The 23702-nt window shown below is 42.8% G+C and overlaps 1 protein-coding gene across 1 annotated transcript in view; it reads right to left on the minus strand.

Moving 5' to 3' along the window:
• The window catches only part of LOC126159435 (voltage-dependent T-type calcium channel subunit alpha-1G-like), a 633155-nt gene that overhangs the window by 214810 nt on the left and 394643 nt on the right, over positions 1-23702 (minus strand). Inside the window, exon 17 of the mRNA XM_049916549.1 lies at positions 144-279. Within this exon, the coding sequence (XP_049772506.1) occupies positions 144-279 (136 nt within the window). The remainder of the gene's footprint in view (positions 1-143; positions 280-23702) is intronic.

Below are 23702 nucleotides of genomic sequence, written 5' to 3' on the forward strand. Positions count from 1 at the left end.
TTTGAGACCTGCTATGGTACAAATTTTCATTGCCGCCATTCTCTTTTACAGTTAATTGTTGTTAGTATTCGCAACTACGAATACATTTCGCGTATAAGATTTGTTCGGAGTTGCTCACTTGTCTCCGTGTCGCACTTGCTCACCTTTCTGGATGTTGCACTTGGGCTCGCAGTCGTGCAGCAGGTGTCGGCGCCGGTGGCAGCTGTTCTCTTTCTCGCGGTGGCCGTTGTGCTTCGACTTCCTCAGCTCCTCCGCGCTGCGCCACTCGTTCGTCATGCCCTGCCGAGACAAAGGCCCCTTCTGGTAACGCTTGATTAGCGCAAGACAGTTGTCTGTTAGTTGACACAAAATACACAAGGAGAAATTGTGGAACAGTGTGAATAAGCAATAATTATAACCATCTGTATGTCATCCATAACAACCACTGTTAAGCATTAAGGCGTTAGTACACTACTGGCCATTAAAATTGCTACACCACGAAGATGACGTGCTACAGACGCGAAATTTAACCGACAGGAAGAAGATGCTGGGATAAGCAAATGATTAGCTTTTCAGAGCATTCACACAAGGTTGGCGCCGCTGGCGACACCTACAACGTACTGACATGAGGAAAGTTTCCAACCGATTTCTCATACACAAATAGCAGTTGACTGGCGTTGCCTGATGAAACGTTGTTGTGATGCCTCGTGTAAGGAGGAGAAATGGATCACGTTTCCGACTTTTATAAAGGTCAGATTGTAGCCTATCGCGATTGCGGTTTATCGTATCGCGACATTGCTGCTCGCGTTGGTCGAGATCCAATGACTGTTAGCAGAATATGGAATCGGTGGGTTCAGGAGGGTAAAACGGAACGCCGTGCTGGATCCCAGCAGTCTCGTATCACTAGCAGTCGAGATGACAGACATCTTATCTGCATGGCTGTAACGGATCGTGCAGCCACGTCTCGATCCCTGAGTCAACAGATGGGGACGTTTGCAAGACAACAACCATCTGCACGAACAGTTCGACGACGTTTACAGCAGCATGGACTATCAGCTCGGAGACCACGGCTCGGCTACCCTTGGCGCTGCATCACAGACAGGAGCGCCTGCGATAGTGTACTCAGTGACGAACCTGGGTGCACGAGTGGCAAAACGTCATTTTTTCGGATGAATCCAGGTTCTGTTTACAGCATCATGATGGTCGCATCCGTGTTTGGCGACATCGCGGTGAACGCACATTGGAAGAGTGTATTCGTCATCGCCATACTGGCGTATTACCCGGCGTGATGGTAAGGGGTGCCATTGGTTTTACACGTCTCGGTCATCTCTTGTTCGCATTGACGGCACTTTGAACAGTGGACGTTACATTTCAGATATGCTACGACCCTTGGCTCTACCCTTCATTCGATCCCTGCGAAACCCTACATTTCAGCAGGAAAATGCACGACCGCATGTTGCAGGTCCTGTACGGGCCTTTCTGGATACAGAAAATGTTCGACTGCTACCCTGGTCAGCACATTATCCAGATCTCTCACCAATTGAAAACGTCTGATCAATGGTGGCCGAGCAACTAGGTCGTCACAATACGCCAGTCACTACTCTTGATGCACTGTGGTATCGTGTTGAAGCTGCATGGACAGCTGTAACTGTACACGCCATCCAAGCTCTTGTTTGACTCAATGCCCAGGCGTATCAAGGCCGTTATTACGACCAGAGGTGGTTGTTCTGGGTACTGATTTCTCAGGATCTATGCACCCAAATTGCGTGAAAATGTAATCATATGTCACTTCTAGTATAATACATTTGTCCAATGAATACCCGTCTATCATCTGCATTTCTTCTTGGTGTTGCAATTTTAATGGCCAGTAGCGTATGTTCAAATCTAGTTTGACAACAAATCAGATTACCTGAGCAGTGACTCTCAGACATTCAAGAGATGGGTCATTGAAAGTCACCCAATCACTATCATACAGACTGAAAGCGTTTAATACTGCTACAGTCCTGAGGAAAAAGAAAAATGTAGTATGAATTTTTTTCAGTATCCATCACAGTTGCGAGAGTAGTGATTTCTTTGTGGCGACTAGTTTCGGACCATCACATCCATTTTCAAACCCTAACCTTAGACGTAATCGTAATCATACAGTCCTCCAAAGTATATATGAGTAGTAAATCTCCTGAAACTAGTCGCCACAAAGAAAGGACGATTATGACAACTGTGAAGAAATTGGAAATAAATAAAAAATTTCATAACCAAGTTGCTGGTCCTATCTTCCATTATGTTAGAACTTTATTAACATACTCGTCATGATTTCTGTCAGTGGGGCGAGGGGCATGGTAAAAGAAATGTATCCTATGCACCTGCTCAACCCAATAGCGAAATCCTTGTTGGTAGTTCAAAATGGATAGTCGACGCCAGTTATATACCTACAAGTTGCTACGACTTCTTCTGCCTGTGCCTTCAAAAACGTTTCTAGGGTCTTACTTAATTTTATCTTTGAAGTGCTATAACAATCTAAAATAATTTAGGATGATTTTTATTTGTTTCATCCTAGAGAGTTTTTATATGGGACTTAGTTTGAGGTAATCGAGTCATGTAGTGGAGAGGAAGTTGGCAAAAACGTGGCGGGGTATTTCCAAACATTACTATATTGGCCGGCCATAGTGGCTAAGCGGTTCTAGGCGCTACAGTCTGGAACCGCGCGACCGCTACAGTCGCAGGTTCGATTCCTGCCTCGGGCATGGATGTGTGTGATGTTCTTAGGGTAGTTAGGTTTAAGTAGTTCTAAGTTCTAGGGGACTAATGACGTCAGAAGTTAAGTCCCATAGTGCTCAGAGCCATTTGAACCATTACTTTATTGCTCGTATACTGTAGAGGAAGTTGCCAGTGGAGGGACGGAGCTATTCTCCAACAACTAATTTACTATGATAAATGACATATTGCTTATGACAGGATGTCAGAGGGACAAGGTTACCGAGCTTTTTGAAATGGGCACTGAAACATGACGCATGTGAGGAGTGGTGGCTAGAGAAACTACCATTTACAAGTCATGTTTCAAAGAGAACGTTCACTTTCTTCTGTGTTCGCCGTCGAGAAGATGAGTGTGACCTGATACCTAACACTGTGCGCTTTACCAAGCGTTTCGTATCAGATCGAAATTAACAAGTGCCATATCACAACAACAGTCTGACGTGGTTGCAGTCGTTTCATGACACGAGGTAGAGTCGGTCAGGCAAGCTGTATTCGAAAGTACGCAGAAATCTATGCAGAAGCCGGTTCCTCCTTGCAACGGATGAAATCGTGAAGTTACCAACATTCTACGTAAAATGACGACAACGTATCAAATGCATGAACCAGACTGTGCCAAAAGCAAAGGTTTTGCAAAATAAATTGCAAATGTTTAGTTTAAAAACGAAATTTTTTTCAATTTTCACCTCATTTGTGCCATAAATGAATAAAAGTATCGTTATTGGGCTTGCGAATATACTACTGAGTTTCATGGACAGCTTCAGCCTAAGAAGGAAGAGTTAGGATTTTACATTACGTCGATCATTGACTTTAAGTCATGATTGGAGTATGTGGCATAGTTTGGGTTAATGGAGTCATATAGTGCAGAGGAAGTTGGCAACAAAGTGGCGTAGTTATTTCCAAACGTTACTTTGTTGCTCGTATACTGTAGAGGAAGTCGCCAACCGAGTGACGGAGTTACCCTCCAACGCTGCTTTGCCCTGATAAATGATATATTACTTATGACGCGATGTCAGAGAGATAAGGTCACTGACAGCCTGTTCCAGTACGAGTGGTATACACGATGTGCTTCTTGTATACGTGAGTGGTCGGCTTTGTTACACCGAGTAGTCTCCTTCCGTGTGCAATTTTGTTAGGGGCGTCTATCAAACCAAATAGTCTGTGGGTTCAGACCACATATCTTACAGGATATATAAGACTGCCAGGCGATAAGAAAATCACGGTCATTTGGCGTAACAAGACAGGATGCGCAGCTAGTAGTTTCAGGGCAAATCTTGAGTTCTGCGCTAAAAAATGATGGTCACCATAAGACAAGTATTATTTAAAAAACGTAACGCGTACAGTTTTATGATAATGTCAATAATGTGACATCATGAGATGCCGGGTACTCTGCCAGCCACCAGCGTCGTTCATGAACCATTTTCGACAACGTGACTCGTTATCTTGACCAGGTGCTACATGAGAGTGCTCATTGGTCTCCTTTTAATACTTTTTATTCCCACTGTTGATGGGTTTGAGTGGGCCAATCGAAAGCGTTTCGCTCTATTGGGCCTTAGTCTGACAGTCATTTGATTTCATATCATTTTTATTAACACCGAGTCTTACAGCTAATGAATTAATACTAATTTTAATCTTTCTTGTTTTGAAATGATAATATAAAATAATGTAGTTAAGGGACAAAAGCGTAAAAGTAAATAATTAATAACGGATGTTATTGACCTGGGAAAATAATAGGTTGAAATTATAATATAATGAAACAAAATGAAAGTAATGTACTGGTAAAGTTTACAAAATTGGATAAGGTAAAATGAAACATACTAGGTTGGTGCAGAAGTTCGTAATGTTTTTGCTCTGCATGTTGATATTCTGGCTGCTGAGGCTTTATTTATAGATCGCCATTTTGTATTTGTAGTTCACTGCTCCATTACCACTGGTTTGCTCATTCTAAAGCCTGTGTCTATACCAGCAGGAAAAAATGCTATTGGAAAAATCCCACAAGGTTCAAAATGGTTCAAATGGCTCTGAGCACTATGGGACTTAACTTCTGTGGTCATCAGTCCCCTAGAACTTAGAACTATTTAAACCTAACTAACCTAAGGACATCACACACATCCGTGCCCGAGGCAGGATTCAAACTTGCGACCGTAGCGGTCGCGCGGTTCCAGACTGAAGCGCCTAGAACCGCTCGGCTACACCAGCCGGCACCTCAAAGGAAAAAGGCAGTTAAGCCCACTGCACTATAAGTTATGTGGAGCGAGTTGTGGTGACATGTGTTCGTTGGGATGGGTGATATTCAGTTTTCAGATAGGTGCAAAACATTTGTAGGGATAAATGGAAATTTTGCATTGCAAAGGCGATGGTTACTGCTCGATCTTGGGTTTAGATTTCCCATATGAGCATCACGCTAAAATTGATTTTGAACAGCTTAGAGTAGAAGTTCAATGGACATTGTTCCATCTGGGGTGTGCAACGCTACGGTGGGTACATACTTGGTACAAGGGGAACCAATTAGAGGGCAAGAAAGGCTACTAGGGATTGATTTGAGCGATAAAGTATCGTAAGGTACAGGGACACTGCTATGGGCGAGCGCAGGATCTGGTTTGTTGTTAAAATGTTATGTGTGATGCAGTCACTGTAAGACAATCATGAATTGGATTAAGTATGGTATTTTGTACACAGGAGCGTTGTATACATACAGAAGATAGACAGTGAGCGGGTAGTGCCTTCCGGAACAGATGACATTAGGATTGAAGAAGTGGACTTGTGTAAAGATTTGTAGATCGTCAGTTAGGAGGGTTTGGAGAAGGATGATGTGGATAGGATGACGGAGGATTAATAAGACGCCAGTTTAACTGCGTTACAGGAGAAAGTAAAACATTTGGAAGGAATGGAAAAATTAACAATGCAGGAGTTGTTAGAATTTGGAGATCTGGCCATCCTAGTGGATCTTTGCAGTGATCTCAGTAAGACAGCACAGATTCTCAACTGGGAATGAACGACTTGTGCATCATAAATCATTTCATGTTCCACATCACCTGTAATTGGTGATGGAGGAGTTTATTAACCAATAGTTATGGGGAGGCATTGTTGAGGAAAGTACTAGTTTTTGGAGAGCACCAGTGATAACTGTACAAAAAAATTACAAATGGAACCAAAGCTTACCATGTTTGATGTGACTACAGATATTTTAATGGTCTACGATTATGGATACTTATCCTATATCGAATGAAATTGAAACTTGGGAGACTGCAGCTACTATTCCATCAAGGATCTGAAGAGTGGTTGTCGTCAGTTAGAAGTAGCACTGTACGTCTTACTGAAAATGGCATTTACGATACTTTCAGGATGCTGCCAGTATTAATGTATGCCATTTGGAATGAAGACTGTGACAGCTACATTTCAGCGTTTGTTACAAGGATTTTTGCGAAGGTTAAAACCAAGGAATTGTATGATATACAGGGTGTTTATAAATGAATATCTGGGTTTTAACGCTTTATATTATTTATCGTCTTAAACTTGCAGTTATAAATGATATGTCAAATGAAAGAGCAACTCAAACAGTTTTACTAAGAACCTAATAAATGTTCAACGTAAGCACCATTTGTCACACGGCACACATCAAGTCTATAGCCGAGTTCTTCCAGTTCTTCCCAAACACTGATAAGTCTGTCTTCAGTGATTGTAGCAACAGCTGCTGCAATCCTGTTTCTTAATTCAGGGAGGTCTGCTGGTAGCGGAGGCACATACAAACGATCCTTGATGAAGCCCCAAAGGAAAAAATGGCATTGCGTTAGGTTGGATGAACGTGGGTACAGTGAAGTTCAACCAATCGTGTACTTCGCTATGCCAGTGAGGTGGCACACCATCTTGCTGGAAAACGAAGTTCTCTGGCTCATCTTCTTCCAACTGAGCCATTGGTGTAGTGTATCAAGGTAAGAAGTGCCAGTTACAGTAGGTTCACCAAAAAAAAAAAAGACCCATAAACTTTCCGCCGGGATACGGCACAAAAAACAGTCACTTTAAGGGAATGTCGTTGCATTTGTACTACCTCATGAGGATATTCTGAGCTGCAGATGCCCACATTCTGAGTGTTAACATGTCCACTAAGGTGAAAGGTCGATTCATCACTGAAGACAACGTGATTCAGAAAATTTTCATTGTCACGAAACAACATTTCGTTTGCGAAGTTGGCACGTAATCTATGGTCTGCCAGCTTAAGAGCCTGTAATAACTGTAAACGGTAAGGACGTAGTTGTACGCTTTTTCTTCAAACTTTCCAAACAGTCGAGACGGGAACTTGTAATTCACGACTAGCCTTCCCAGACTGATTTCTTTGGGCTACGAGTGAACGACTCTCTCTCTCGCTCAACAGTCTCTTCTCTTTACAAAGGCAGCTGGTATCTTCACATTGCTAATAACATCTACGTATGTTATTATCACTTGGAGGATCACAACCGAACTTCAGCCGGAACGCACGTTACACAGTAACTACAGATTCGGTCTTTGCAAACTGCAAAATACAAAACGCTTTCTGTTCACAAGTCACCATCTTCGCTACTATCACTGTCTAGCGGATTGCGGCGGAAACATTGCGCGCTGTGCATGCTCATTGATGCCAAACACAAGTGTTTCAGCCGGCCGGAGTGGCCGTGCGGTTCTGGGCGTTACAGTCTGGAGCCGAGCGACCGCAACGGTCGCAGGTTCGAATCCTGCCTCGGGCATGGATGTGTGTGATGTTCTTAGGTTAGTTAGGTTTAATTAGTTCTAAGTTCTAGGCGACTGATGACCTTAGAAGTTAAGTCGCATAGTGCTCAGAGCCATTTGCACCATTTGAACAAGTGTTTCAGTTGCTCTTTCATTTTACGTATCATTTATAACTGTAAGTTTAATGTAATAAATATTATAAAGCGTTAAAACCCCAATATTCATTTATAAACACCCTGTATTCAGATGATATAATTAGGGGATATGTAAGAACATGTGGTACCATAAAAAATGCGTTTAAGAGGTTACATGCAGCACACTTCACATTAAGTAGAAAAGTCTAGTATTTAGGCCATGTGATTAGTCGTGATGGAGTTCAGATGGACCCTAGATTAGTGTGGGGTATACAGGATTTCCCAATGTAGTGCACAGAGGAGTTACAGTTACTCTTGGGATTAGAGAATTATTATAAACAGTTTGTTCCAAAATTCGGAAAAATAGCACGGCTTCTCATTCAATTCCAGTGGACATCAAAATGTGGAGATGCGTTTTGGAAATTAAAAGAATTGTTGACCACTAGTCCAGCGTTAATTTTTCTGTATCGTGAGGGGGAATTCGTATGTCTGTATTATGAGAGGGAATTTGTATGTGACACAAGTAATCATGAGCTTCACTGTATATTAAATCAATAAGTAAATGGAGTGGAGTGGCGTAACGTACTTCCGATGTTATCTGTACGGTAGAAAATTTAAGGTAATAACAGATCATGCAGCACTGAAGTGCCTTATGGGGTCGAAAGACCAATCAAGTAGATTGTCGCATTGGGCACTGTAATTTAGTGAATTCGATTTTGAGTTCATATATCTGTCTTTCGAGAATTGCAGGAGTACAGTCCGCTTGCTTAGCTGGGTGGTAACGTGCTCGTCTCCCATGCAAGCGGGTTCGATTCCCGGCCGGGTTGGAGATTTTCTCCGCTCGGGGACGGGGTGCTGTGTTATCCTCATCAACGATGCGCAAGTCGCCCAATGTGGCGTCGAATGAAATAAGACTTGCACTTGGCAGCCGAACTTCCCCAAATAGGGGCCTTCCGGCCAACGATGCCATACGCTCATTTCGACTTTTTTGTAGGAGTACAGGTGACCTCAGTAGGAATGTCTATATGTTGCGAAGAGTGATTCACATCATTACAGAGTGGAAAGGCAAGCAGCTGACGGGAACTATAAACTATCTGCAACGCAGCCACAGTTCAGTGCGCTTGGCAGGGTGTTACGAAACAAAACGGAACTCAGATCTCGTGTTGTAGTTCCAGACACAATGCATGATGAAGTATTGAGACAGGCACATGGTCATGTGTTATCAAGCAGTGGGGACTGGAGAACCATGGAATGGCATGTGGAGTACACGAAAGCAGGATGTGGAACAATATGTGAAGAACTGTAACTGCTTGCACAGCAGGTTGAATTGGGCCATCAGGGTATTCCATGTATTGCACAACACCAGCACGGTATGGCTATGAGCTGACAATAATATACCATTTTTCGTGGTAAATGAAAATGGTAACTATACCAAATCAGCAAGCTGACACAGTGGCTCGGGCAGTGTTGAACAACTGGTCATTGAAATTCAGTGTTGCAGAGACGTTAATTACAGATCAAGGACACCAAATTTATGTCGGGATTGTAGAAACTGACTTGTCATCTATTGCGTATTCGTAAGGACGACTGCATTGCATCTACAGGCGAATGAGAATTGAAATGGTTCAAATGGCTGTAAGCACTATGGGAGTTAACATCTGAGGTCATCAGTCCCCTAGAAATTAGAACTACTTAAACCTAACTAAGGACATCACACACATCCATGACCGAGGCAGGATTCGAACCTGCGACCATAGCAGCAGCAGGGTTCTGGACTGAAGCTCCTGGAACCGCTCGTCCACAGCGGCCGGCTGAAAGAGAATTGAACGAGTACATCAGAGAATAGGGAAAATATAAGCCATTACGTAAAGAGCCATCACAATGACTGGGATACCCTGTCACCATACAAAATCGCTGCATGTATTTCTAAGGTTCACAGGAGTATGGATCTATCACCGTATGAGACAGCAGATGGACGAAAAATGTCATCACCATTTGAGATAGTCATGCCTAAAGTAGGGAAAAGTGAGGAGTCGGTAAGAAATTTCGCAAGAACTTTACGGGAAGCAAGTACAAAAAGCCAGTACGAAGGACCTTGAACGTCAGGAATGTGTGAGACAACGGAATGTGGAATTAACTGAATGCTATATAAGACATTATGTGATGTTAGCGAACCCGTACACCCTATAGGGTAAGAAAAAGGAACTCCTCACACATTATCAGGGTCAATATCAAAAGAGTGAAATGACCTTACCAGTGAATGTAAACCTACGAGTTTCTGCCCGGACTATGGTCACTCATATTGAGCACATCCATCCCTTTCAAGGCATACCAGACTCTTTATCACCATTGCTGGAACCAGTCCCAAAAAGGGGGTAGGACGTAGAAAAGGGAAGAGAATGCAGAACTGCGAGCAGATAGCCCCTGCCCTATCTTTCCATACATTGCCTTATGGTTGAGATCTTGCACAGGAGAGTGATTGAGGCTTCCGTGCTTCAGGAACTCCGCCATTGCCACGAGAAGCGTTGCCCTGATGGCGCTGCTGTCCCTCTGCAGAGAGGTACGAGCCGTGCAGGGAGGATCACTAGAAGCACCAGAAGGTAGGGTACTTTTCACGCAGGAAGAATACGTCATGACGGATCATTGGTGGACGTTAAAAGTGTCATAGAATCGCCTGGCCATTGAGAAATGAGGTTTGGAGGGTGGATGAACAGAGGGAATACCTATTAATCAGTGTCGCGTATGATCATTTTCGGGAATGTCTAGAGCAGGCCATGGATTTGATTCCCCACCCTCAGAGGAGATGGAATCAGTGATGGATAGATGCGGGGGTTCGATTGCTGAAAACTGTGGTGGGAACAGCCGACAGCGACGATGTAAGACAGATAAACGATACACTGATTCCAGTTCTGGGGGAAACGGAAAATATCAGAGTCCTGGCAGACCGGCATAACCCAACTGGCAAACTTGGAACAGGAGTGCTGAATAACACTAGGTTGCCATGGGGGTTAATAGGAGAGGGCTGATTGTGTATGGATGACAACCAGTTCGATGAATCGGATTCCCAGCGTGTTGCAAGCCCAGACGGACCTATTGGGTGCCCAGTCTTCCACGGTAAGGTTGTACTGTTTAGTTATAGAAATCAGCACCTGCTCCAAGGAGGGACAGGCAAAGAGTACAAACGCTTGTGATTAGGGGGCAGCGAGATGTGCTGAATGGCATAAAGTACAACATCTCAGGATGGACTCTCTGACTTACTGCAACAATAACGGAAGTTACCGCTCTGAACATAACATATCCACCACTACATCTGTCCGACAATCCTTTGAGTACTACCGGGTAAGGACTTGACTTCCTTGAATAATCGCTTGGATCCCACGTTACTCAATTCTCTGGACGAGCTTACAGCAGCCCAGAAGAGGTGCGTTAGTGCAGAACATATATTCCATTATATGCAGCAGTATCGCAGCAAATACCAGTACACGATCATATTGATCGGGCACCATCTTCATCCTGCCTACAACGGAGAATAATCCACCTTCCGGAACTTTCGTTCTTTCACTTACCGACCGAGTGGCGCATCCCTAAGATATAAATAGTTATAGAATGTACCATTATCCGTACACCAGGTGCCAGAGTGTACAAAGGGCCGTCAGTGCAAGAATTATAAATAAGAATGTAAGAGAATGTAAATAGTACTCTGCAAATGTGGTTCACAGACGTAGCAGCAGTCTTGGATTCAATGGATCAAACGTCTAAAGGGTGATGAGTGTTGTGGCTACATAATGCGTGTTCGAGGCGAGCAAGTTAACTATCTGTGAAAACTTGATGCCAGGACTGAAATATTGGTGAGGCGGAATGGTGCAAGACTTGGCCCAATGCTACGCCGCTTCGGTCTCCAAAGTGGGCGAAGGTGGGGTCCTGTCACAGCAGAGCTGGAGAAATCCACTGTAAACACTCCCCACTCAGACCTCACAGTATCTTGTCGTCGACTATTACGGACGCCGAGACATACTCCATGGTAACTAATGGTCCCATATGGTCCAACCACCTTCATCTACATCTAGTCACTTCACCTGCTAGCTGCTGCTCTTCATACCATTGCAGTACTAAATGATTTCGAGATTCGAGCCGGAGACACCGACAGTAAGCCCCCTTTAGGGTAACTTCATCCAGTCTCTGGGCATCTCCAAGGGGTCTTGGATTCGGAACCTGCACCCAGTGTTTGCACGTACGACGCAGTCTTGGTGAGTGCTGTCTCGTTCATTTGTCCAAGATACAGTGGCCCCACCCCAGGCCTCCTGGTCTGGGATGGACCAGCTACAACTCTCGTTCACCTTTGGCGTTTCTGGAGGGGACACTAACCAGGGCTCGGTACGTGAAGAATATTGTTAAACACGTTCTTTTATCGTTCTTGCAACAAGAAGGTGAAGTGTTGCACCAACAGGATAATGCTCACCCACACACTGACCGTGAAAATCAACGTGCTCTGCAAGATTTGCAGCAACTTGCCTGGGCAGCACGATTCCCGGACTTGTCTCCAATCGAGCACGTGTGGGATATCATGGGACGAGAAGTGACTCGTGCCACTCATCAACCAACAACTCTTACAGAACTATGTGATAGGTTGAGCAGGCGTGGTATAATGTATCCCAGGACAGTATTCGACATCTGAATGATTGACTCGATGCAAGAGTGAGTACCTGCGCTGCAACCAGTGGGGGCTGTACTATGTACTTATATAGGTTACCAGCATAAGTCGACACCTGGTATTTCAGTACCGCTCGCGCTATTGATCTGTAAATGCAATCATTTCATGTACCCCATATGCACTGTTGCAACGATAAGTCTTGAGTCAATTGGAAACCTCTAAAAGGCTGTACAAATTTTTTCCGGCAGTGTATAAACAGCTGTAGTCTACGTTCAAGTTACTTACGGGAATGGTCGGCTGCATTTCCTTAAAGTATCTGCACGTTGTATACGCCGGTAGAAACTTATGCCTCACAACTGTAGTCTATACGATACTGCAGTGCCTGTATTATTTCGAATTACGATGCGAAGTTCCTTCAGACACGCATGCATGGTTGGAAGTACAAGTACAGGTTGCAGACACATGGTTGACGACATATGGGAGTTTGGACCTGGCAGTCAGTCTTACTCGGATAGCCTGAAGGCAAGGCGACCGTTCACGATAAGAGAGAAATTCGGGTTCTAGTCCCGGTCCGGCACAAATTTTCATTGTCGTCATTCCATTATACAGCTGATGGTAATCTATATCGCAACTGCGAATACATTTCATGTACTCTATGTTTACAAGTTGAAATATTGCTCGGTCCTAGTGAAACAGCGCTGTTTCCGGTTTCTTATTAGACATGATTTTCGGGTACGCGCGTGCAGGTGATGACTATAGGAAGTGAACAGGTACATGTATACACACAGAACCGTGAGTTTCCACCATACTGGAACCTATCTGGAGTAGCTGCAGTAGTGTGCAAATTAACTGGGTCAAGTCGATTAAACTTAACTGCGCACACTTTGCACATTTATTAGTATATGTATAATACAGTGTAGCTTACTGAATATTAACAATTAATGTTTCCTTCTTTTGTTATAATGAGCTTCTGAACACGTTGCATCATAGATTCGACCAGGTTTGAGCTAATGGTTGATAGTTCGTCGTCATGAAATCACATATTTATCAGTTTTACTAACATGCATTTTGTTGAACATTCCATTTCATAAGACGCCTTTTTACAGTACTCCAGAGATTCTCGATGGGATTACATTGGTTACAGCTAACAAACTTCAATTCCTTGTAAAATCTGAGCTTGCCTCAGTTAATTTGCGCACTACTGCATGTGGTTCCAACATACTGGAGTCACAACTCACTTTGTAACGCCTGCAACGGGAGTTCCCTGAAAAGTGGATAGGAAGAGCAGCGACTGTTTCGTGACAAGGATGTTCGACTGCTCTGTTGCCACTTGATTTCTTCTTGAGTGGTTTGTACAATGACGTCAGGCATACATACAAGCTATAGGATGCAACTGTGTTATGAGTGTAGCATCTTGTGCAGGTTGCGGACATAGATAAAAATATTTCGTGGTAATGAGGCAGGGTTGTAGCCTATCCTCAATGATTTTCAATTTATACATTGAGCAAGCAGTAAAGGAAACTAATGAGAAATTTCGAAGGGGAATTAAGCTTTAGGGAGACTAAATAAAAACTTTTAAGGTTTGCCACGTTCATCGTAATTCTGTCAGAGACGACAAAGGAGTTCGAAGAGTAGTTGAATGGAATTGATACTTTCTTGAAAAGTTTTATAAGATGGACATCAACAAAAGTAAAACAAGGGAAAATGGAATGAATTAAATCAGGCTATGCTGCGGGAATGAGGTTAGAATACGAGTCACTGAAAAGAGTAGAACTGGTTTGCTGTTTGGGCAACAAAATAATTGACGATGGCCGAAGTTGAGAGAATATACGAGTAACATACGGATTGGATACAGCAAGTAAATCATTTCCGAAAAACAGGACTCTCTTAAAAATGTAATAAAACGTTCGAACTTTAGAAAGTCCTTTCTGAAGGTAATGTTCTGGAGTTTAATTTTGTGCGAAAGTGGAACGTGGAAGTTAAAAAAAAATATTCTTACGGGAGCATTGGTTGGGAGTCCCTCCAGAGGAATGTTTCGCCGGCTGGTTCAAGCCTTTTAAAGAATGCCACTTAACGCAACTTGTGTGCTCCTAACCTATCTCACTAATCTTACGGGGAAAGGGAAGCTACAGTACGAGGTGCATTCAAGTTCTAAGGCCTCTGATTTTTTTCTCCGGACTGGAAAGACATAGAAACATGCGCATTGTTTTAAAATGAGGCCTCGTTCATTGTCAATACGTCCCAGAGATGGCAGCACCATACGGCAGATGGAATTTTACCGCCAGCGGCGAGAATGAGAACTGTTCAAAATGGTTCAAATGGCTCTGAGCACTATGACACTTAACATCTGTGGTCATCAGTCCCCTAGAACTTAGAACTACTTAAACCTAACCAACCTAAGGACATCACACACATCCATGCCCGAGGCAGGATTCGAACCTGCGACCGTAGCAGTCCCGCGGTTCCGGACTGAGCGCCTAGAACCGCTAGACCACCGCGGCCGGCATAAGAACTGTTTTAAATACTTAAAATGGCGACGTTTTCCTTACTTGAACAGCGTGAAATCATTCGTTTTCTGAATTTGCGTGGTGTGAAACCAATTGAAATTCATCGACAGTTGAAGGAGACATGTGGTGATGGAGTTATGGATGTGTCGAAAGTGCGTTCATGGGTGCGACAGTTTAATGAAGGCAGAACATCGTGTGACAACAAACCGAAACAACCTCGGGCTCGCACAAGCCGGTCTGACGACATGATCGAGAAAGTGGAGAGAATTGTTTTGGGGGATCGCCGAATGACTGTTGAACAGATCGCCTCCAGAGTTGGCATTTCTGTGGGTTCTGTGCACACAATCCTGCATGAGGACCTGAAAATGCGAAAAGTGTCATCCAGGTGGGTGCCACGAATGCTGACGGATGACCACATGACTGCCCGTGTGGCATGTTGCCAAGCAATGTGGACGCGCAACGACAGCATGAATGGGACTTTCTTTTCGTCTGTTGTGACAATGGATGAGACGTGGATGCCAGTTAATCCAGAAACAAAGAGCCAGTCAGCTCAGTGGAAGCACACAGATTCACCGCCACCAAAAAAATTTCGGGTAACCACCAGTGTTGAAAAAATGATGGTGTCCATGTTCTGGGACAGTGATGGCGTAATCCTTACCCATTGCGTTCCAAAGGGCACTACGGTAACAGGTGCATCCTACGAAAATGTTTTGAAGAACAAATTCCTTCCTGCACTGCAACAAAAACGTCCGGGAAGGGCTGCGTGTGTGCTGTTTCACCAAGACAACGCACCCGCACAACGAGCTAACGTTACGCAACAGTTTCTTCGTGATAACAACTTTGAAGTGATTCCTCATGCTCCCTACTCACCTGACCTGGCTCCTAGTGACTTTTGGCTTTTTCCAGCAATGAAAGACACTCTCCGTGGCCGCACATTCACCAGCCGTGCTGCTATTGCCTCAGCGATTTTCCAGTGGTCAAAACAGACTCCTAAAGAAGCCTTCGCCGCTGCCATGGAATCATGGCGTCAGCGTTGTGAAAAATGTGTACGTCTGCAGGGAGATTACGTCGAGAAGTAACGCCAGTTTCATCGATTTTGGGTGAGTAGTTAATTAGAAAAAAAAATCGGAGGCCTTAGAACTTGAATGCGCCTCGTATTACGTCAAATTGGAGCCACGTTTCCTGACGTGTCCCCACGTGACTAAGAGGTGAAGGCAAGAGTAAAGGCAGACTTAGAAGTTTAAGCTCTGACCAGGGTTCGATTCCACGACCATTCAGTTCCCGGGCATGAGTTTTATCGCTAGATCACCAAAGTCGACATAACTGGATGATAATTTATATAGCAACAGAATAGAATCTTTTGAAATGTGGTGCTACAGAATAACAGTAGAGATTATATGAGCAGATCGACTAACTAATGAAGATGTCCTGGCGTCGTGGTGTAACTAGTCTGAAAGAAGGGATCGGTTGATAAGACACATCCTGAGGCATCAAGAAATCGTCAGTTTTGTTATGGAGGGAAGTGTGGGTGGTAAACTTGCAAAGGGCAAGCAAGCAGGTTGAAATGGATGTAAAGTACTGTAATTATAGAGATATCAAGAGTCCTGCACAGAATGGAGTAGCTTGGAGAGCTGCATCAAACGAGTCTTCGAACAAGTTCGAACTGAGGAACTAAAGCTCGAACTGAAGTTCGAACTGAAGTTCGAACAGAAGACGAAAGTAAAAAGACAACTTACGTTTTTATCCCAGTCAGAAAAAGACGGTAAATTAAAAAAATCATCGTTTTTGCCTGTAACTTTCGATTGAGTTGTTTCTAGATCAGACTTCTTAATTTCACATTAGCTCTTAACAGTGGCTGCACTCGCATGTCATTAGTTTTGTTATGATGAATGATGTTCAGCAAGTAAGCATCTGTATGGGCAACGATGTTAGCTGCCTCCCCTAACTGTCCTACACAGGCGCAATGTTGCTGCCGAGTGGTGTGTGCGGAGGGGTGTGGACATGAATGCAAATCAATTCATAGTGCTATTGAATTAGCTATACATTATAAAACGTGCGCATTATATAAAATATATTTTATGTTCAATGATGTAAAAAAGATTTTCTATTCCTTGCTTTAGCCTTGTAGGGTTGGATTGTTTAATTTTTTGATTTTTGATGTACAGTGTAGCCTATGTTCTTCCTCAGGGTTTCACCCTTCTCCATACCAAATTTCATCAAAATAGGTTCAACGATTTCGTCGTGAAAACGCAACAGGCAGAGTTATTTTCGCATTTGTAATATCAGCAAGGAACTACGGATTAAACACGTTGAGAACTGTAGATGCATTGAATTCTTTAGGTTGAATCGTGTTATGTACAATATATCAATCATTAAAAGCATTTTCACAAATATGACAAAGTTCAAAAGTCAAAGAGTAAGTAGCTTTCTCAGCAAGTAAATATTTTTCCCTAATGCGCTTTGTATTCCTCAAATCAGCTTGTACACTTTCTTAAGTGGACTATGTTCTTCTTCATGATTCAAACCACCCCACACTAAATTTCATCAGAGTGAGTTCAGCGGTTTAGTCGTGAAAATGTAATAGAAAGAGATGATTTCGCATTTATAATATTAGTATGGATGATTACTTACTCCCGTCTCCATCATCGTGATACGTTCGCATCATCATCATAGAAACGCCCTGTATATTTAATATTATTATTCCTATTCTTCGTTTATCTGTGTCGTGCTGTGGAGTCCACCCCCGAGCTAGCAGATGTTCGATAGTTACATGTGGTGGAGCCTGTTATATGCAAATTTCTCGTGATTATACATTGTCTGTACTCATCAAAATGCCGACACACATGGAAATATAGCCAGATCCAAAACACGAGTGGTACCGAAAAAGTAATGCAGGGGACAGGATTCGATCCATCCAAGAGAGGAGTGCAATATTTAACTCTAAGCAAGTATATAGATTTTCTGATATGAAGCAATGGAAACGAAGATGAACTGAATCAGTCAATACTCGAGTTTTTACGTATTTTGTATTGGAAATAATTTACCAACAAAAGAGAAAATCAATTGCATCAAACGACATTCGGCCTGAAGCAGGTTACTGACAGAGTGCCCAGAACGTGTGACATAAACAATTCGTAGACACTCTGAGAACTACATAATTAACTAATTACCCACTCTAGTATGAAATAGTTATTTATCTGTGTTTAACGAAACATATTTGAGCAACGTTTCGTTTTGTTTGATTATGCTAAGTTATTGTGCGTTGCTGTCTCTGCATTGAAATGTTATTCAAACTGTGTGCAGCATGTGTCTAAAACACAACTGTTCGTCTGTTGTAGATTGGTTTTATCTGTTGTGGAACATTGTGTCGGTTGATGTCAGTTTCCTATATACTGAGAATTTATGTTATCGATTTTTGTTTCCTGTTACGAGGCATAGGAAATTAGGTTTCTTGTTTGTTTCTGTTTCAATTGTGAAACGCATTTTGTTGATATCTCTGTATAACAGCTATGTTCGGAAGCGTGATTCATTGTTATCGACATTAGAAAAATTACAACCATTGTCATTAGAGTAACTACTGATGCAGTAGTTTCTAACCTTTCTTAGACTATTACCGATGAGTGCGATCAGCTATTGGCTAGTACCCACCACGATCCCAATCTTCCCCCCTCCCTCCCCCCCTCCCTCCCCCCCCATAAAAAACAAACACACACACCATCAACAACATTATCGCCTAACTAAACTTTAGAATGAAACAGAATTTTCTTTGAACGCTTTTAATTTGTAAATGATGGAAGATAAACGATACATAGTTTCAGTAGGTGTCTTATTAAGCCCCGAAATTGAGAGTCAATGAGGCAATTGGTATCGCTTAATTCTAACAACATTTTATTGCTATTTATAAAAAGATGAAGTAATTCTTAGCGCATCGCGAGTGCTACCACAACACCTTATAAAGAAAGGTAACTATCCACTATGATGGTAGATACTCATTACAAAATGTACTTCCTCTGCAGCACTTCTCTCCCTAGTGACACTTACTTCCATCACACCCTGCAACGCCATTTTAAAATCAACCAAACCAAAGACTGTACATTACACCTACTTCTCGTGTGTCACTAGATTCCTGGACTCCTTACCCCTGGAATGATAAAAATTTGTAGACTTTAGGCTGCCATTGCTTTGCGTCTGACCACGTAGTAGCCACTACATAATTACAACCATTTTGTGATCTCAGTTAAATCGTCTACTGTAGCGAAGTGAATAATGAAGCAGTTTCTGGTTCATTGCAGGAACTACATACAACACGGAGAACGCATTTTCATGAGATATTTAAGCATATATGTATAAATTTTACTGTCACAGATGGAGATACAAAGTTTGTGTGCAGCAGGTGAACTATGTGAGGAACAAGGAAGATGTTCATACATTCGTTTCACTAGCTGTAGCCTCCACCACATTGCCTCATGCGTTAATGGTAGTATTTGAAAGAAAAAAAAAACTTAGTTATTGGTTGCTTATGTAATCAGTATTACGTTTTTCGGAACAGTGATGATAATAATAAGGATCTTTTGAAAATAGTTCAGTTTCGAGACCCAAACACTACTGAATAATTTTTTCTTTTTTCTTTTTTTTTACCCCTCAGAAAAATTTCATTTTACCCCTCAGGGGGTAATTAATCCAGGTTGGGAACCATTGTACTAATGGAACTGTAGTTTACTTGTAGTTATTAAGTTTACTTTTCTTTGCAGGCAGAAATGGGCATGGGAATCCCACTTTCTTTCCACTTCAAGCTGTAAAACGTACAAATTGTTTCATCCTCCAGGACTGAAGCTTAATTGTTTCACGCTCGCCAGTATCTTGTCTATATCTCCTCACAACGAATATTCTTCTGCATTTCTTGTACCACTGTAATTTCAGAAAGCCTTAACTCTGCGATGTCGTCTCCTTCAACTATTTAAGTGGGGACCACCTTGTGCGCGCGAAATCCTGGCCAGCCCTGACCTATGCCGCTTTATGGAAATGTGTGTCAGTATTGACAGTACTCTTCGCCTCAGGCAGATGCGAAATTGTCAGACGTTCTCCTGCAGATTGCCCAGAGACATGTCTCAGAACTGTAATGTGAAATCCTTGTCCGCACATTACGAAAAACTGAGTCTTATTTTCTACCAAGCAGTCTTATCTGAAATGTTACCAAAACCACACATATCATCTGCATCTATTTATCTTGCGGGATACACGTTCCTTAGGACTGACAGCCCAAACAAGCGCGGCGGAGATGTCAGTGCGTATACAGAATCTTACCTCAAACCCAAGGTCGTTAGCACGTTGAACCCTTATGAAGAAAGACAGGCAGAACTTACGTCCAATTGCAATAAGTTTACAGAGCCGAAAGTGTTTAGCTAGGGTTTTATCTAAACGTCCAAAAATCCGTTCAGTGCCTTCCTTTCAGTCAGAATCACATTCATTTTAGGGCCCGACCATTCTCACATTACAACCAACACACCGCATGACGCACAGACACATTCTTACAGATGTAATCGCAACTAGAAAGGAACGCTAAACGCATAATGCGAGACGTCTAACAACTGGACTGCTCAGAAACCAAATTAACTCAAATAATCAGAATAAACCATACCTGAATGCAAAATCCATGAACTTAGTGATAAGTTCACAGCTCTCTGCGATACACACTCCTATACGTACGACCCGTATAAGATGAAGCCGTCCTCCTTGGCAGTTACGTCTGAAACTTACTGGCAGATTAAAAGTGTGTGCTGGACCGAGAGTCGAACTCAGGACCTTTGCCTGTCACAAGTAATTGCTCTACCAACCAAGCATGACTCAGGACCCGTCCTTACATATTTATTTCCTCGGATACCTCGTCTCCTACCTTCCAAATTTCAACTTACTGGCAGATTAAAACTGTGTGCTGGACCGAGAGTCGAACTCAGGACCTTTGCCTGTCACAAGTAATTGCTCTACTAACCAAGCATGACTCAGGACCCGTCCTTACATATTTACTTCCTCGGATGCCTCGTCTCCTACCTTCCAAATTTCAACTTACTGGCAGATTAAAGCTGTGTGCTGGACCGAGAGTCGAACTCAGGACCTTTGCCTGTCACAAGTAATTGCTCTACCAACCAAGCATGACTCAGGACCCGTCCTTACAGATTTACTTCCTGGGGTACCTCGTCTCCTACCTTCCAAATTTCAAAGCAGTGCTCCTGCGAAACTTGCAAGACTAGCACTCCTGGAAGAAAGAATACTGCGGAGACATGGCTTAGCCACAGCTTAGGGAATGTTCCCATGGTAAAATTTTCATTCTGAAGTGGAGTGTGTGCTGACATGGAACTACCTGGCAGATTAAAAGTGGCGGACGTAGCGCTGAGAGGACGTATCCTGAGTCTTGCTGGGGTAGCTTAGTTGGTAGAGCACTTGCCTGCGAAAGGCAAAGGTCTAGAATTCGAGTCTCGGTCCGCCACAAAGTTTTAATCTGCCAGTAACTTTCATATTAGCGCACACTCCGCTGCAGAGTGAACATTTCATTCTGACTTATGTCTAATGATGAACAACAGGGACCCTGCACATACACATTTCAAGGCAATTCCGAAACAAGAACACTACGGAGCATACAGAAAGCTGCCAAATAGGGCAAACCAATGCGTCTGCAGTGCCGAATTCAGGCACACGCGTTCCATCGCATGCAGTGATACGACACCCGCAGATCTGTGGAAGAAGCTCCGTAGCTTGGGAGTCGGAAAAACAAAATCACAAATTGTTTTTCAGGTCTCAGCTGACGAAATAAGCCCCAAAGCTGCAAAGTACTGTCGTCCGCAAGAATCACCAGACTACATTCTTAACCAAGACACTTTCCACCTAAAACACCTTAAAAGAAAAACAACAACGAAACTCTGTTCTACAGAGATGGGCAACTATACTTTCAGCATTGCAATGATCAAGAATGTTGTAGAACAGGCAAATTTAATTTTCTTCTCGTGAATGAAATATATTCCACGCCATGGAACTGAAGCTATCCCTAAGAACGAAAACTCGTAGTTACCTTGTGATTACCGTCGAATCAGCATCTATCCTGTTTTATCCAAAGCCCTGGAATATATTGTTCACGACCAAGTTACTGAAAACTTGGGCAAATTCAACTTTTGTGACCAATATCAGTCCAGCTTCCGCAAACAGCGTAACACAAACACAACATCAATTAGGATAACTGATGGCCTGAAATAAGTATACCACGGATAAGCGAGAGGCCACAATATTGACATTACTAGACTTGAGCAGGAAGAGTTACCCGAGCATGACTCACTACCTGCCCCCATGGTATTAAAAGCTTTTGTTATTGCCCCAAAGATTTTGTTTTCAAAGTTGTTTAGGAAGATATAAACTATAAGGCCTCTTCCTTTGGTACAGTGGGTACCTTGTGCAGAAAATTTATTATAAATTTGTTCTCTGATTACTTTTAGTATGGTTGATACTTCCTGTATCTGTGTTTCTAATTTAGTTTGACGCAGTTGTAACTGTTTTTCAGCTATGTTTATTGTTGTTTCTTATGATGACTGGGTGTTGTGTCGTCTTCATCATCATCATTCATCCCCAATACGGTCGGAGGAAGGCAACGGCAAACCACCTCCACTAGGACCTTGCCTAGTACGGCGGTGCGGGTCTCCCGCATCGTTCCCCTACGCTCTGTCAAGAAGCATGGGACTTCATTTCCATTTCCATTTTGATGGGTGATAGTACATTGCTGTGGCATTAGTTGAACGAGTGTATCTGTTACAGGTAAGTTTGTGTTTTAAATTTAGAGATTAAGTAACTGGTGTTTCTACGCATATGTTGTTTATGCGTAATGCTTTCGTAGGAAAGTGTGCACGTATCTTTACAAATGGTATATTAGAGCCATTTTAAAATTTATCACCAATCTTATTGTGAGTACGTGTTTCTAGTTCAAGAGCTTTACATATTTTTGTGAAATCTTTGAGTAGGGTTGCTTTCTAGTTGCATTCTAGCACATATATTTGAGTCTTTTAACTCTGCAGTTTTCTTATTATAGCTAATGGTGTTTCTGTTCTTAAATCCAAACCTCCAGATGTCAGACACTCAGTTCGGTGTCAAACGTTGCATGTCGATAGAGTATCAACCAAAACACGGATTTAGTTCGTGCTGTGTGCTGTCGTCCAGTAGAACATGCGTAAACAGTAATTAACCAGAAGTAGGGAGCACGGGGAAAGCGTATTTGTGAGTGTTTCTGCAGTAGATCTCGCGTAGGGGCGTTGATAGAGCGTGAAGTCGACGTATCAAAGGACCTGCCAATCAAATTCCAAATATAAAATGTTTTTTAACTGTTTCTGCGTGAAACTATTGTATGGGAGAACATTCTTCTGACATATAAAAGGACTTTCGGAGTTTGCAACAATGTTCCCTTGGCATTGTTTTCGCTTCGTTAGTTGAAAGTAGCAAACCTATGGAGTATATTCGTATTGATACATGTGATGTTCTGTCAGACAGGTGTTCTATATGGGTTTCCATCCTCTGTGTAATTTCATTAAGAATGGCAATTGTTTCGTTGCATTTCCTAGTTGATTGAGTGCTTTGTATTATGTGTTGTTGAGTGACGTTTTGACAAATTGGTTTTATATTTCCTTTCTGAGACATTACATGTTGCTTCCATTTTATTTGACATAATTAGGGATAACACTGCTGGGTAATTATGTTTTGTTAAACTTGATGTCATATGTGGTGTGGTTGAGAATCGTTTTTGTCTTCCCATGCCGCCCGGTGTGGCCGTGCGGTTCTGGGCGCTGCAGTCTGGAGCCAAGCGACCGCAATGGTCGCAGGTTCGAATCCTGCCTCGGGCATGGATGTGTGTGATGTCCTTAGGTTAGTTAGGTTTAATTAGTTCTAAGTTCTAGGCGACTGATGACCTCAGAAGTTAAGTCGCATAGTGCTCAGAGCCATTTGAAC

This window comes from Schistocerca cancellata, chromosome 2, assembly GCF_023864275.1.
Source record: "Schistocerca cancellata isolate TAMUIC-IGC-003103 chromosome 2, iqSchCanc2.1, whole genome shotgun sequence".
NCBI lineage: Eukaryota > Metazoa > Arthropoda > Insecta > Orthoptera > Acrididae > Schistocerca > Schistocerca cancellata.